General features: G+C 44.5%; 1 protein-coding gene across 1 annotated transcript in view; it reads left to right on the top strand.

The window, feature by feature from the left end:
- The window catches only part of LOC126534395 (uncharacterized), a 101,477-nt gene extending 84,714 nt beyond the window's left edge, over positions 1-16,763 (top strand). The window contains exon 6 of the mRNA XM_050181678.3: positions 7,506-16,763. Within this exon, the coding sequence (XP_050037635.3) occupies positions 7,506-7,688 (183 nt within the window). The 3' untranslated portion in view covers positions 7,689-16,763. The remainder of the gene's footprint in view (positions 1-7,505) is intronic.
- The last annotated feature ends 60 nt before the right edge of the window (positions 16,764-16,823 follow it).

The following is a 16,823-nucleotide window of genomic DNA, read 5'->3' as shown; positions in this document are numbered from 1 at the left end:
GAAGATCCGCCGCATCACGAGGTCATTGGCTGGGTTCCAAAAGCCCAAGGCTCCAACGATAACTGCGTGCACCGTCACACGCTGATCTCACCGTGCCAGATGGAGACGTGCAGGCTCATGGCGTGTGTCAGTCATGGCCTGCAGGCGGTTGTCAAAAGGACAGCAGACATCCAAGACGACTGCCTCCTTGCCACGCACCAGGACGATGTCAGGGCGAAGATTGGTATCTCCGATTGGCCGATTGTCGTATACATTGGTGAACCGACTCCGGCACGCTGTACGGAGTTGCTCCACGATGTTGTTGTGGCGCGCCGTGTATAGCGCACTCTTCGCCAAGCAGTGACACAGGACGTGCGGCAGCGTCTCCCTGGCGTAACCGCACACCCTGCACTGCTGATCACGTTCGGCCGTCATCCACGTGCAGGCTCCACTGAGGCGAAGGAGCTTGAGCCTGGCCCTATACATGAATTAATTACCGCTACTGCGCAAACCGGGTGTAAGAAAACCCATGTATACATGAAGTGTGAACTAGCGGGATCGGCAGCCACGTACTGCAGGACCTTGCCCTAGTTGGGTTGGTGCCGTCGAAACGTCGCTAAACGTCACGCGAGTCTAGTTTCCTCAGGCTCCTCAATGCAGCGGTCTATATATATATATATATACATATATATATAAACCAGAGAGACAAGTTGCTGTTCTCAGTCTTGAATGTCACTTCTGTCGTCGTAATCGGGAGGCCGTGTATAGTCCGGCCTCCCGAGGAGCAAAGCGCCTATGAAGCGACGCCCCACATGCACTCGGCGTTTAGTGCACGATCTTCATTGGTGGTTCTTGCCGCCCCCCGCGGCGAGGATTGCATTCTCGTCTCTGTCCCTGTTATGGCTCTTCGTAGGCGCCTTGCTCCTCGGGAGTCCGAACTATACGCGAATATGATGGAAATAATATAATAACAACAGAGGTGATACGAGAATGTGTGTGTGTACCTATCCTCACCATCACCACCGATCAAGACAATAAATGTGTTAGTACCTTTGTTCAAAGTTCGGTGTAACATCCATGTCCTGTGCTAAACAGCTTCGTTGGTCATCCACCTTCACAGAGTGGAATGGCTCCTAATTTTTTGGAAGATGGAGGGGCTTAGTTTAGCCCACTCTGCTTCGACGAGGTGCACTCGTGACGTGTCGTCGCAGCCAATGGCAATTTAGACTGCCACAGACGCTGGAAGCCGGCTTTTTCGCTCAATGAGCCATTCGATGCTTCCGCAGCAAAAAAATTAGGAGATATCGAGACATCGGGAGTATGGCCGGCGGTGTCTAGAACGTCGGCATGCAGGAATCCAATGGGCTTCAAGCTGAGCTGCATGCACCACATATATACGAGTATGCCCATGCAGAGTTTCCCACAAAAATTACTAGGGGGAACCCTGGTGCTGTGACTGTTGAGCTACCATGGTAGTATATGGATATGTCTGATCGTCTTGCTTGTCACTCAAAAGGCTTCTGTGGCGTTATTTATCAAATAACGCTTGGAATTTCTCATTTTTAAGCAATTGGAGCTTTTTAAATGCATTAAATTTCTGCGCACATCTATAACCATCGCGAGCTGTTGAATTTATAACGGAATATTGCTTGACATCATCAATTTTTGAAGCCACGAGGCCATCTGAAGCAAGAAGGATGAAATTCAGGCAAAATTATGTACTATAGTAGGATACAACTCAATCCTGCAGTGAAGCCCCGCCCATGCCTTCATAACCACCAGCCACTGTTCCTCCGCCAGGCTGCAAATAGTTCGTACTTCAAACTTTCTCTGTTATCTAAATAAGGTGGTAACCACAAAAATTAAATTATAAGCGCGTAATTTTATACGTTTTCACTTGTCTATTATAGTGGAACGGTGGAAGCCTAATTGTTTATTGAACTGAAATAAAATGCTTGCGTCGCTGCAACTATTTATTGCCTAGTTTCACTTCAGTTGGCTTTGAGTTTCATGAGTAAAATGGGATCAGCAGTGAAATGAACTGTACCGTGGACTTTTGAAGAGTGAAATGCTCAGACCCCATACACTTTGCCCATGTCTGTGGCACACCTCATCGCTTCCGCCAATGAAAAGGCTCAAGAACAGCAGAAGCTCCGGAGGTATCAAGTACAACGCCATCTTGGAATGGTTGCATGACGATTTTGTCTGCTTCTGTGACTGGCTGGCGGAGTAACAATCTGGCGCAGTCCATGTGCCTTGGTTGCCAACTGCTGTATTTCTAAGTAGTATCCTAGCCATCGTTGATAAGCTGGCCGAACCGTCATACTTGCACCTCCCATAGGCACCAGTGCTATTTTTGCAGGAAACTGCACGCGCCCTCCGTGGCCTCCGAGATCGCAGCGCCAGTGCACTCTCGGAGGCCATGCGCCTACAGAATGTGACCCAGCCGCTAGCCTCCCTGTGTCTTCTCGCATGCAGAAGTCGATTATAGTAGCACATGATAACCATTTGACGATCGCTGTGTCAGCCAAAGTGCATAAACCACCGTACAAGGAGCATTTGCGTAGCAGGCATTCTTCCTTAAGTTGCTGGTATTCAACAAGTTATGAGACAAATGTGTGTACAGTCTACTTCCATTAATTCAGCCTTCAATAGATGGAAAATTTTGATCGAATTATAATAGGAAGCACAGAAATTCTGCAGAGACACTGAAGACTGTTTAAGTGTGGGAATGTGAAAGCAATACACCATTTGTAGACCTCGGAATGCCATGAACGCACTCATGTTATACACTCAAGACGTGGTGCCATCTCCTCTCCATTGGCTGTGCCGTCACGTGCCCAATGGCGCACGCACCAGGCCACACCTTTAGTCAGCCAGATGGCTGCAACGTGACGTGTGCAATGATGCATGCACTAGGCACACGTTTAGTCAGCGAGAACCGTGGAACTGCCGCGGCATTAGGGAAGCGTGCTCGTCTTGCACCCAGAGGCCCAGGTTCGGTTCCCACCTAGACAGAAATTTACTTAATTTAGTTTTAACAGCCATTAGTTTAATCTGTTTACAGAAACCTCCCTGAGAAATTTGACGTCAATCCGAGCATATTTCAGCATGTTCTTGCGCCTTGTGCCGTCGGCCATTTTGGGTACCATCTTTCAGTCACGCCAACGGATTTTTGCATAATGAGGCATTTAAATCCTTCGCATTGAAAAAATATCTGGACACACCATTTGGCAGCATTTACTCGATTTTAACGTGTGGCCGAATGTAATGCACATACATTTATATATGAAAACAATAAATGTAGCATATACGCCCAATTCGGGCGATCGGCGATCAGAAATAAGTCGGGGTGTTTGAATAATGTCATCTACAAATATTGAGCCGAATGTTTTCTCATTCTTACACAAAATATAAGTTAACATTCAGTTCATGCATCAAAAAGCTAGGCTGATTTATATTACTTGACATGTGCATGCGTAATGCCGTTGGCAGTTGGACGCCTGGTCAAAGTGAAGAGCTTGTAATTAGGAAACAACTGCTTTCACTTATGTGGCGCACCACGACATTGATGAAACTAGTGAACAAACACCACCACATGCAGATGGAATAATGCGTTCGTTAAAGGAGACTCGTGAGATAACACATCACCGCCCACTGTTTTAAAGGGATACAAACATGATGAGACTGAAAATATGATAGATTGTTTTGCCTAAATCGAGGCAGCGAATTCATACAAAAAGTGTATCAGCTAACTTGTGCGAAGCCTCAAGAAGAAAGAATGAGACCTTAGCTTCCCACCAATAGCTTGCGCATGACGGAAGGCTGCGCGCTTTCTGCCTGCTTTTGTCCGTTGCGTGCGCGAGATTGAGCCGTGATCGCCGGCCCGCCCTCGCACGCTTTCTTGCACATACAGCATAATACGGTGTGGCGACGCTTTTATCGCCCTTAGACTTTATACGGAACCTCACGGTGACGCCGATGCCAGAAATGTGCCTGGAATATCCGTATCATTGCCATCCCGATAAAATAGGGACCCATCCTGAAGGCAGTGCTTCCTGACAAAGCGTCTCACAACGCCAGCTGTCAGGACAGAGTAATGCGCAATACTGGCAAGTACGGGATGCATAGCCGTGCACCTGTCAGTCGACAGCACTTAGAAAAAAAAAACAAGAAAAAGACTACAAAAAAGAACCAGGTATTGAGAAGTAAACGCACACCCAGTGGCGTAGCTAGGTCGTCTGGCACCCGGGGCCCATAGGTCTTCTGTCACCCCCCTCCCCCCGGGTGTAGTTGAGGAAGGCGAGGATATCAACAAATTCCGGGTGTATTCAGACGTATATGACACCCCCCCCCCCCCCCCCCCACTGGCCCCTTGCACCCGGGGCCCACGGCCCCCCGGCCCCCCCTGTTGCTACGCCACTGCGCACACCTCACATAACATTTACACAATCTACACGATACTTTAGTGCTGTTAGAACTGGAGTATTTCTCACCAACCTGTCATTTTAATTTGGGTCACACAGAAGTCTCACAATCTGTCCGTGTGGTGTATATCTAAATGTAGATTTAGCATTTGCATTAAGCACATGTACCAAGAAGAGACGCGCAAAAGTACACGGGCTGGAACCGTGCGTCTTTTAGCTTAGCCTATACATGTACGTAGACCTGCTACACAGCAGTGCCTTTGTTTTTACAGAATGTGGCAATTATGGGGCGCACGCATGACACTGCCGATATGTCAGGCCTATCATTTTTCTATCTTCGTCGCGATGTCAGCCCATCTATTTCAATCACATGAAGCGAGCACCGTAATCTGGTCTTAGTAAGAGTCAGTAGCACTTACGTACCAGGTGTTTCAGTGAACACCATCAAAAATTCTTAAAGGTTGCCTGTGGCAGATAGCAAAATTCTAGTTTATGAGGTGGCCTACTCGAAGAGGCGGACACTAAGGTAGTTTTTCTTAACAAAATGTTGTTAAGTAACTGGAACACCAATACATTTCTCAATAAAGTTGGGGAATTAATATCTCGAAACTGGTGTCATCCTGAGAATTCGTTCCAAGTGCGATCCAAGTAGCCTTGCGAACTCCACAGCTAGAATTAATTGGTGAATTTTCGTTAATTAACCAATTATGTATTTCAGTTTTTTGTGCAAGTAGTGAAAAGCACTATTAGCACTATCACACATCAACAAAGGTACATCATGTCCATGTGTAGATATGTCAAGAATTTTAGACATCGCGAGAACTTTCATATTCTTCAGCTAGAAGTTCTAAAAGCTAGCATCTAAAGCATTCTTTTTAATCATTTAGATGAAGTTCCACATTCCAGTAAATGTGGTATGGTTGGGTATTGATTTAGCAAGTCTGGTATTTGTGAGTTAATCGTTGGTCTCTGTAGTTGATGCGTGATGGAGGTTTGTATGTTAAGCTCCTGCAAGTTCGAACTTCGTACGGCGTTTGTTTCATGTAATATGCATCCAGTAAAAGTGATGTATTTATCCGATATTGACGTAGTGTCTCCAAACATAGTTTGTGTCTGTATAACTGCTTGACAGGCAATATTTAATAGCATTAAAAATATGGTTGTGTGCGTTCGTAGAGTAAAGTGTTAGAATGTTAGAAATTGGACTTATTGCACACTTTTGAAGAATTAGGAGGAAATTAAGTTTGTATCAGTCGTCAGTCACACCAAGGAACAGTATGTTAAGCATGAATTTAACTTCGCATGAAGATTTGCCATACGTAACCACTAATTTTGCGAAGTTTGATCTTGGTGGTATGTGTGGTTATGCCAGGGCTGCGTGCTAAATTGTGCGCCGTTCGTAAAGCTCAATCAATGTGCTTTGGAACGCTTGAACATGTAATTTGTCGCACAGGCCACAATTAACCCTCACAATTTAAACATTGCCTACATTTTACCCACAATTAAGGTGCGCCTTATTTTTGCAAAATACAGATAAGGCTCCTTGTTTAGTCCACCCAGGACACCAGAGGAACCAACTACAAACCTCGCATGATGCATGAAAATATGTTAAAGGCAAGGGTTCAGTGGTCCTCTGCAACGGAAGCTTCGCCACCCATTGCACTTCAAATTTCCCCTATACTAACCGAATTAGAAGTTGGTGTATTGTACAGTTGTTTTAGAACTCCGGGAAGCATTGCTGATGACGGCTGTATGACACTATGGAATGCTTGGATAATTGACTTTCTACAGATGCTGTAATTAACATACACAGATTAAACATTTATCGTTCGTCACTTACACAAATAAATTTTTCAAAACGTGCCTCGCAAGCTTCCTAGCCTAGTTCACCGCACTCAACCAGATCTCTCTAACCTCAAATCTAGAGCAAGGGGTATGTGGCCAGCCTTTGATGCAAAGCAACTTCTCAAGAGGCACAATATGGTTGATTATGAGGTTTTATGCACTTTCTTTCAGGGCACAGAACCTTTAATAACTCGCGCAGAAGTCATGTATCGTGACTATCCAAACCACGTTTTCTTTTCGCTTTTCTTCTTTAATAGCTGCCTTTTTAACTACACCATCTTCAGGATTGGCTACGAAAATGGCCAGATACAAGCAAAAAATACTAGGTTGACTCGGAAGAGAATGCTTCACATTAAATCGCGGCCACATCATGACAGGCAGTGTAGTCTGAGAAATGTCGGCCCCATCCCTAAGGCAGTATACAGTTCAACACATAGCGTCTCAAAGCCATAGCTGTCACGAGGGAACAATGCGGTAAACTAACACATGACACATGCGCCAGGCATTTCAGAGAGCAACTTCGGCACAAAAGAAGCATGCACGTGAACGTGCCTAATATGTTTAGAGCAATGAGCTATTGTGCTGGGACCAGGAGACAAGGTCACGCATTTCTTTGTAGCATTACAGGTAGACTTCACGCACCTTGGAAGTAACTAACGGGAAACTCGAGGTGTGTTGAGCGTACGCCACATCGCGTCACAGTGTGCATGAACTTGAAAAAAGAAGAAGAAAAGAAAAGCGAAGTGTACTGTATGCATTGCTTTTTTTTCTCACATCACTGTACCTCGCACCTCGAGGCGAGGTGCAGCTTTCGTCGCCCTGCGGTGGGCAGCTAGCGCACTGCGACAGTGAGGAGCAGAGAGCCGCAACTTGGTGGCAGTTTATCCTCCTGGGAAAAGAAACCTCAACTGAATCTATTATAATAAATTATTTACAGCGCTCTGTGGCATGCCATTATTTCTTTAAGGGTTCAGAGGTCTAGGACCTTCATTAAAAAAAAAGACAAAAAAAGAACATTTGAAATTATCAGGTCAGTATACCCTTGAAAGGGACATTAAAAGGAAAATGTATTTGAGCTGTGTTAGTAAACTACCCTTACAGAATAGCACCCTTACCGCAAGGAAACGCTCACTCAGGCACGAAAAGTGCAAGAAAAAAAAGCGGGTGGCGACACTGCCTTCGAAAATCCTGCACCAGCTTGCTGTGACGTCATCAGTTTTGACACCCTTCACTCCTTTGTCTTTGCTTTCTCAGGACTTCGGCCTGCCAGTGCCCGAGGACCGTTGGTCAAAGCATGTGGCGGCCAAGCGACGCGAAGCGCAACTCATCCGCCGAAGCCTGCAGGACCAGCTCAGGATGAAAGCGCTGCAGTGGAGGCAGAAGGAGAACCACTTCCGCCAGCGTTACAAGCCGGCAGTGGCAACTGGAACCATCTAACCGCTCACACGCTTCTGCGTTTAAACTTTGGACTGAGCCCAGGTACACCCAAAAGGATGCAGAAACGATGCTGCTGACAACCTTTTGACACCCTCGAAGCAGCACACCATCACACTCTTAAAAAACATCGCATCCGTCTGAGCACACTTTTGTCACAAATTTGCAATCGTCACAACTCATTTGCAGGCTTTGTTTTTTCTTTGCCACAACATGTCGTGTTCATCCCCAAAAAAGGGTATTATGGTATACTTGCCATGACATATTGCTATGCGATGCTGTGGTCCGACTTTTAGCTTCTTTTTGTCTTCACCAAGTGTAGGGCTGCTATTTCTCGAGTGAAGTAGATGCTACATTTCAATGTTCCTGCAACTCCAATGATAAGGAGTTGCCTGAAATACACAGATGCTCAGTGCCGGCAAATAGACACTGAAAGTGCTTAGTCCTAAAATTTCAGCTCGGGGATACAGTCTGTAGAGAGAGAGAGAAATGGGGTGGGGAAGGCAAGGAGGTTAACCGGAATACATTGTAGTTTGCTACCCTGCACTGGCTGGGAGAAAGGTAAGGGTGCAGTAACGGTGCAGCTGATGTAAATAACATACAGCATGGGCATCTGATGGATCAGCATCCAGCAGGAAAGGTAAAAGAAAGGAAATGTCCCTAGATTGACGATTTTTGTTGTGTGACAAAAGAGCACCCCTCACTAACACATGGTGCACATATTTTTAGAGCACAGAAATTCTACGGCACGGAGGGAACTGTAGTGCACCCTTCATCATCAAGAAAGGGTGATGTGATAATGGTGTCATTACGGGAGGCCTGGCAGCCTGAGTGCCATGCTTTGGTAGGTGTTGGCACGAACATTCAGGTGGCACAAAATTGCACATAGAACACAAAATAGAGCATACCTCATGGCTAGTCAAATTCCCATGCAAAGCATGCAAATGTAGAATGTGCTTCTTAACAGCTTCTGAAGAATGCCTTGATGCAGTCCCAGCAGTGCACAGATATATAAAAGCATAACTGTTCAAAGTTCTGTATCCAATAACAGCAACTTGGTTACAGTTGCCTAGCAGGCAACTGCACGAGGCCTAGGCATCAAGCACCCATGCACTAAATCTTGTGTTCTGGGTGGCGAGAGATGGCACGCCTAACTGCCATCCAGGATAACACAAATCCTTGTACAGTCGAACCTCAATATAACAAACATGGATATGGTTAATTATGGCATATAATAAAGTAAATTATAAAATATTATTGCCTCAGGTTGGCATATAGCAAATGTATATGCTAACGTCCAATATCGGATATGAAAGTCTCTTCTTTTTTGTGTTGGATGTGGCTCTGTTAGAATTGAGGTTCAACTATAGCACTTTTGACTCCTGTCCTGTGCAAGCATCTATTGAAGTCATCTTCAAGTGTACACTTCGTTTTCAGCAAAGCTCTTTGTATATTTGTCAAGTGCAGTGGTGAGGGACTGGAGTGTTCATCCTAAGATCATCGCACCTTTCACAGGCACATTGCCATTACCTCATGGTAACGTGATTCAGTGCAAGTCGCTATCGCTTGTGTAGTTACGTGTGCACATAAGCATTGCCGATAGAAAGCAAACATGCATGCACTGTTACATAAAATGTGGTCGTGGTTATTGCTGTGTGATAGATGTACCCGCCGAAAAATAGCAATGCTAAACACATTCTAGCATAGACGTACCTTTGTATAGCATAAATAACCATCACTATTCTTAACCACTTTTTTCCTTTCACTAGCAGTTTATGTGGACTTCGGGCTATTTTTTTAATGCTATGTAATAATGGCAACTACGTCTAATATGCAACCATACCTTTGGTGGGGTGTTGGAGCATCTGTTCGGCCTATGCCAGAAGTCAAGATTGAAATACGTTCTTCGCTCTAGTGAACCACGTCACTACAAAGGAAGGAAGTGCCGAGGGCTTTAGAAGCCTTCCTCTGCACTCTCTTGTAGGCTGGCATATTGGAACAGACATACACCACTGGCCCGCTAATTTGGCCACTGATGCTTGGAAAGGATCACAAAGGGCTTAATTAACAATCATTGTGACATATATTGAGAGAAACTGAGGATCGAGATGCTGCACCATCAAAGTGTAAACACAATCTGACAGCAGCACTTGTTAAACTGTTACCTCATTAAACTGCGGTTCCTGTGAAGGCTACATTTTGTAACAGTGTCCACCTTATCTAATCAGTGGTAGCACAATCTGCAAAACAACATGGATGTCGCGTAATGGTGCACAGACTACACTCAGAAGCACTTAGCAATGGAGCACCACGTTCCGCACGGCTGCACGCAATACACAGGCCTTGTTTACCACATGTGGCCAGTCAGCTGCCACGTTGCACAAAACATGTTTTCACAAAACACAAGCATGGTAACTCAAACTTTTTTTTAATTTATTCATGGAGTTAAACATCCCAAAGCAAAAGAGGGGCTACAAAGGACACCAGAGTGGTGGAATAACTTTTACTATCTGGATTCTTTAACGATTTTGCAAAGCTCTGTTATACAAGCATTTTGGCTTCTAAGTGTGAGGACAGTTATGCTTTAAGACTACCACCGAGAATGAAGTGGATGTCAGTGTCCTAACCAGTAACTGACATTATCAAGAGATGGTGCCTTCACAACAACAGAACTACCTATTTTAACAATGACCAATCGCCCTGAGGCATTACAGTACATTCAGCAACGTTTTCTTTGGTGTGCTTCCCATCTTTGATCTAAACATAGTTAATTTTTAATTCCTGGTGATTTGCACATTTGAATCAATCTCATATTTTCAGTGTCCTTCTTTTTCGATAATAGAGTGAACTTTGGGTGAGCCTTTCAATATAGGTGTTCTCACAAACTCATTCTAGGTAATGTGCGTGTGACAGTTCCTGCATGCCAGAAATCAAATACCAGCAATTTGTGCCTGCGTGCGCACCACAGGGCCAAGGCAAACTAAACTAAAAGAAAAAACGTGAGGCTGCTGCCTGTACGTTAATGTAGTCAAAGGCTTGAAATGGTTCAGCTGCCACCTACCAAATCGGTGGCCTAGCCAGTGCTTCAGTGTAAGAGCACTCCCAGAATGTACGCTAATCCCTAGGAAAACAACGGGGAGGAAGCCATGAGCAGGTGAAAAACATACTCTGAAATCACTACGAGGCTGAAAACACCCGGCAAAACGAAGTCCTCACTCTGTCGCTGCTATCAGTTACAGGCACAGCATCATTAGTTCGAAATATGACAGCATTATATGAAGGATTAAATGCAAATAATGACATTACAGTTCAGCTTGATATAAAACAAGTGGATTTTAGCAGGTCCGGCAATGCAAATGGCATATACAAGGAATGTTCTATTGAACTTTTCCTTAGGAAAAAAAGAAAAGAAAGAAAAGGTCCCTCCGTGGGGCCTGTAAGATACTGTAAATAAATAAAATGGCGGAATTCACGTAACAACTAACAGTCAAGGATGAATTTGTAAGACTGAAAAAAATGTTCGAACACTAAGAGATGGCTTTGTCCTGTGGCGGACGTAATGTGGCTGATGAAGCGAATGATTGTGACCGACTGAAATTTCATGGTCAAGGAGTGGAAAACTTGCAAGTGCCCACTCATCAATTCTGCTGTGACCTTTTCGTCCCCTTTGTAGCTGTAGTTAAAGGGGCCCCTGAAATGTCTTTGGTCAAAGCTGCATGCTTTTTAAGACAGCTCTAAACATTACAAGTATGCCAGATGTGTCATGGCTGTGTGCAGCGCCAGGGCTAGGCCTGGCGCAGCATGTTTGATGTGCACGATGCTAGGCCGCTCATGAACAGGAGTCTATTGTTGGGCTAGTTGGTTTTCCATAGCTGAACAGGTAACTTAGTACAGTACAAACCACAGGCACAAAAGAGGAGCACGAAGCCAAGTGCTAGCCTTCTTTCTTGTGTCCGCAGTTTTTGTTGCACTACGTTTCCTGTTCAGTTATTCGTGAACACTTTGCTTTCGCTTGCGCCCCTGCACTTGTGCTCTGTACCCCATCACACGGAAAGTGAACAGTGCTGGAATGGAGCTTTCATGACACAACAAAATGAACAGAAGTGTTACGAAGCATGAAAACACAGCAGGGGGGACCACATAAGGAGCAATTCACTTGTTGACTTTCAAGCACTCATCGCATGCGCTACCGTGCGAGTCTTACAGGCAGCATGCATGTGCTGTTCCAATGGCACGATTCCCCACGAAAGCGAAGAACTGCCTTCAACGCGCACTCGGACAAGAATGGTTTAACTATTGGAGAGAGGTGCATCCTTGTTGCACCCTCCAGTCATATTTGCTCTGTTCATTGAAAGAAGGATTGTTGAGAACAGTGAGCCACGTTTCGAAAATGCCGAGAACTAATGACATACTCAGCAGTGCATAGCTACTTGGTTAATGAATAAGCTAGACAGCTAGGTCACACCACATCTGGTGCAGAAATTGCATCTCGGTCTCCTCTCTGCATGCCGACACTGCCTTTTTTTCTCCCTCAATCAAACTCTTTAACAAGTGACATGTGAAAGCTGAGCAAACTTATTAAAAGCTATTTTGCTGAAACTGCAATGCAATGCAAGCTGAAATAGGGCAGTGAATGACCAAAGTGCTTGCTCGTGTCTCTGCGAAAAATCTTCCCTGCGCCAGAATTTGTGTTTTGGAAGAAAAGTTCAGGATTGCTTAGTGCAAGGCTATGCCATATGCCACACACTGTTCAGTTATCCATTACTCATCAACATCCAGTATGAGCACTGTATTAAATGTAGCTCACCAAAGCTGGTCAGTGTGCCACCGATTCCGCAGCACTTTGGTTACTGAAACCAGCGATAAATGGTGTGCCCCGCTTACTACATAAGTAGTGTAACGCCACAATTGCATCTGCCCCTTTGCCCTTTAGAAAGGTTGTATTACTTCTCATCGAGTAACAGAAGTTGACTGTGAAGCCTGCTTTACAAGAGCACAGCTGTGCACAGCCGCGAACATTATGAAGGGGAACACAGAACTTATTTTCGAGCAACAATACTGGCGACACATAGATTAACATTCTTACGTGTACTCTAGTGTTTCTGATGAACATTTAGACTCGCTGAACTATCGTCTTCAGCATAGATTCTTGGCCGCTATGGCCTCTCGAATGCAAATTTCGTGTACTCTGTCATAATGTTCACGAGAGCACAGCTAACACCATGTCAACATTGTGATGGCAGGAACACTTGCTTGATGTACCAAAGGGGGAAAAAAACACCTGCCTATGCACATGTTTGCCTTAATGACATAAATATGTGTGTGGCCCACGTGTGAGCCAAGTGCAATGTTGAGTGTTGACACATAATGCCTGTGCAACTGTTATTGTGCAGTACACACACACAAAAAAAAATGCCACCTATATGCCTGCATACATCTGCCAACTACTAGGCGTCCTGGTGACATTCTTGGCTAAGCAAGGCGAAAGTTCACAATGTTCAACAAGTTACTTGGACAGATCACCAGCAAAGCAAGGCACTTTTTGTTGAGAGAATTAAGGCGTCCTGACATAAAGTGAAGATCGGAATTCAGGGGCAGAGAGTTTTTCAACATCTGAGGGAGGCCTTTGATAACTGCTTGGAAATTGCACATCTAGATTTGCTTTTGGGACACATTTCATGGCAGACCTAACTGCAGAGAGCTTACTTAATGACTTCATAATAGCCTCTATTGCACAATAGGCAGCACTGACAGCCGGGCAAGTTGAATGTATTAGTGGCACACATTATTAATGCTAGAGTTGGGACTGACAATGCGAACTACACACGACGAACGTTGGAGGCAGCGTTAGTTCGGTGCAATTCATGTCGTTTGTGCCATTTTGTATGCTGGTCAATGTACCTCAAGGTCATACTGCACCACTAGCAGCCTTGAATACATGCACATTAACACCCCGAATTATAGCTCCGCTGTCACAACAATCCTCAAAGAATGGAACGCGGCCTGCCAAAACCTGTGGCCGTAAATGATGGTTGTGACCCACAGAAGCCTCGCACGGCCAAAATTACGGGCTATATGCTTCATCGTCATGTTGTCTGCGCGCTGTACGTGCAAGTTCCAAGTGCTTTGCATCTGTTTGTCCCAAGCATTTTCGCTGTCTTTTGGCTCTCCAGGCTTGAATCAATGCTCTGTACTGCCAATGTACATGAAAGTGCAAGAAGCAATAAAAAAAACTATTCTGCCTCTGAAAGCTGCCTGGCTCAACTGTCTTCCATGCATGACTCAAGCACGAACAGGTTACAACCTTCGTAAAACAGCTTAGCCCCAGGAAAGAAGAGATGAGAGACCTCCATTAAAGTGGTTCAGGCTTTGTTGCAGAGGTGGATGAAGACCATGGAGATATTAGAGTGATAGCATCGGCTAGTTCATTATTGACACTCGGGCAGGAACAGCACTAAGGACAAGCAAAGATGAAGGCATACAGAAAAAGCCACATTGGGCTGCGGCATGCAATGTGTCGTTTTCCATGTGCCTCCACCTTTCTCTATGTTCTTAGCACTGTTCCCGTCTGAACCTTGAAGATGGAAAACAAGTGATTCTGACCATCACCTATAGTTTTCTCCACATTGTTATCAGACTACATCTCATTGTATTGTGATATCAAGGCACGAGAATAATGGCAAACGACAGCATTCCCAGCCCCAGATGTGTTAGAGACGCATTTCCGACAGGTGTGCACAGGTTGCGATATCACTTGGCTCTTAGACAATAGCATGTGAGAGTTACAAACCACATGATTATTGCAGTTAAATGTCAATAAAACCAGGCCTAGTTCATACCAGACCCTTGGAACTTTTTGAGCTAGCATAATAATGACATAATTTGGCCTGAGAAAGTAGGGAGCTGGGCCAGTTGGTACATGTTAGCAAACAGAAAAAAAAGAAAACAGCGGTCAATACAAAACGACTCTGTCTGCATATTTGTCTCCCGCAATAAATTTTAGTTGCTAGTCCAGCCTTGTCCTGCCATTTTCCTTGTCTTGTTTTCGTGTTTACCACTGGTTTTCCCATTTTATATCATATGGCCCAGTGTTGCCAAGAGTTACTCTCAGGTGGATAACAACCATTCCCTTTTAACTTGTGACCGCTGCCAAGCAGAGCATGCCTAAATGAGCGTGGACTTGCATTCGCTCAGTGTTTTGAGCTGTCTATTAAACACAAGCGTGGGCAATATTGCACTCTCCGAAATTGTGCTCACGCCTGTTGCTCAAGAAGTAAAGACACTCGATGCAACACTAAAAATACATGTGCACTAATGCCAGCAAGTTCACATGCATTCCAATCATGCTCCAGCATGAAGCAGCAGTGCTCCAGCAGTGCCGAAGATGTCCTCAAGATAGAAAAAGACAAACAGGTCTTCCACTCATTTATGCTCATTTTATGAAATAAATTACAAGCTCGCCAAACTTTTGCAAATGCTCCAGCAAGTTGCCATTAAGGGCAAGGTATAAGAGAATGGCGAACATGTCAGTGTTATTAACACATGTAGCTCCACTTCACAGTAGTAAAAATAAACTGCCAGAAAGGCCTAAATACCGCTCCATCTCTTGAAAATTTTGCAAGGAATGTGTCAGTGTCAAGAATCATTGTTTTTAACATCATCTGAGAATTTACGTTACTGGATTTGGCACAGTCACTTTACATATAGACGTGCACTGAGGTAGAAAAATCTAGAACAATATGTATTCAATGGAACAGCATTTATCGGCATCAGTAAAAGGTTCACAGAATGAGCCTGGAAGATTTGAAAGATGATCTGGGAGTTTTCAAATGCAATAACTTTATCATTGTCGCTACAAGATCAGCACTGTTGCGTATAAAAAGATTTTGCATCGTGCGCCTGTGCATTTGAAGCGAGAGTTGAGTGAAGGTAACACTTCATTTCTAGACCAAATTAGAACTACAATGAGCTACAGGGCAGCCATGTGATACACTACATAATAGCACATCATTAGCTTGTAATATGCAAATTGAGGCTTAGCGACGACTAGAGTTGGGATTTCCGAGACCTGTCCCGTTTTCGACCGATGTCCAGATAGATGATAGCGTCGGGTACAAACAAACATCTACGAAACAGACTGCACATTGTTTCCGGCGACTTTGTTATCCCAAACTGTGCCAAATTCATGTTGGATGTCCCGGAAAATTACAAATTGCACCTTTTGCCCATATATTCTATATATCCATACATTGAGCACAGCTCAGTTTATATATCCCATATACGTGAAACAAAAGCAGTATCTCTGTGTTCCTTAAATCCTACACCTTGGCTCCTAGCATTCTTGTGAGCAGCCACATAACACGCAGAAAAACACGGCAAGGTATGAAATTTTGCGAAAAAATGTTGAAGCTGACAACTGCTGCCATGAGGGGGCTGCGAGAAAGTTTAACCAGCAACGCACTTCATCGCGAGCTATACAACATTGAGTTGCATGAATTTCTACCGAGTGCAATTGGGAGGCTCGAAAGCGGGGCTTGATGCAGAGGCACAGCTTTAAACTTTGAATTCTGTAGCAGAAAAGTTGGACGATCCGGCCAAAGCAAAGCTTTCCAAATTCGCACGAGAAAGACTCCCGACATCCAATGGGTGCACTTGTAGGAACACCGAATTGCGATCACGAGTAGGACTCTGAATGAGCTCTCGGGTTTTTCACCTCTTCTGTCTGTAGAAGTAGAGTGCCCATTCTCTAACTTCAAGAATCTCAACAAAGACGCAGACTCTGTGAGCAGACGCTCGAGATGCTCTTAACAATTTCCTTCAATGGTAGAGACTAGAGCTGTATGCTTGTTGGCTGGCAGAGCATGATAAGCAATTTAATACATACGAAAAAACAAATTGAACCTATTCAGTGCTCCAGGAATTGTCCAGGAACTTGTCACAATTTTATGTCTTTTTCCTGCCCTGATTTTGTCCCAATTTTAGCGATACTCCAGTTCAGTTTATCCCAGTTCTACTGATACCCAAGCCCACTGTAGCTGAAAATTGGGCCAAGAATAAGCGAACAACTAAAAAAATAAAGAGATATAATTGTATAATACCGTCATGCTCACAAACCAAGCCACCCCATGCGAACATATA

Source organism: Dermacentor andersoni, chromosome 7 (genome assembly GCF_023375885.2).
Source record: "Dermacentor andersoni chromosome 7, qqDerAnde1_hic_scaffold, whole genome shotgun sequence".
NCBI classification, from domain to species: domain Eukaryota; kingdom Metazoa; phylum Arthropoda; class Arachnida; order Ixodida; family Ixodidae; genus Dermacentor; species Dermacentor andersoni.
The sequence above is the reverse complement of the archived record's forward strand: the minus strand, read 5'-3'. Positions and strand labels throughout refer to the sequence as shown.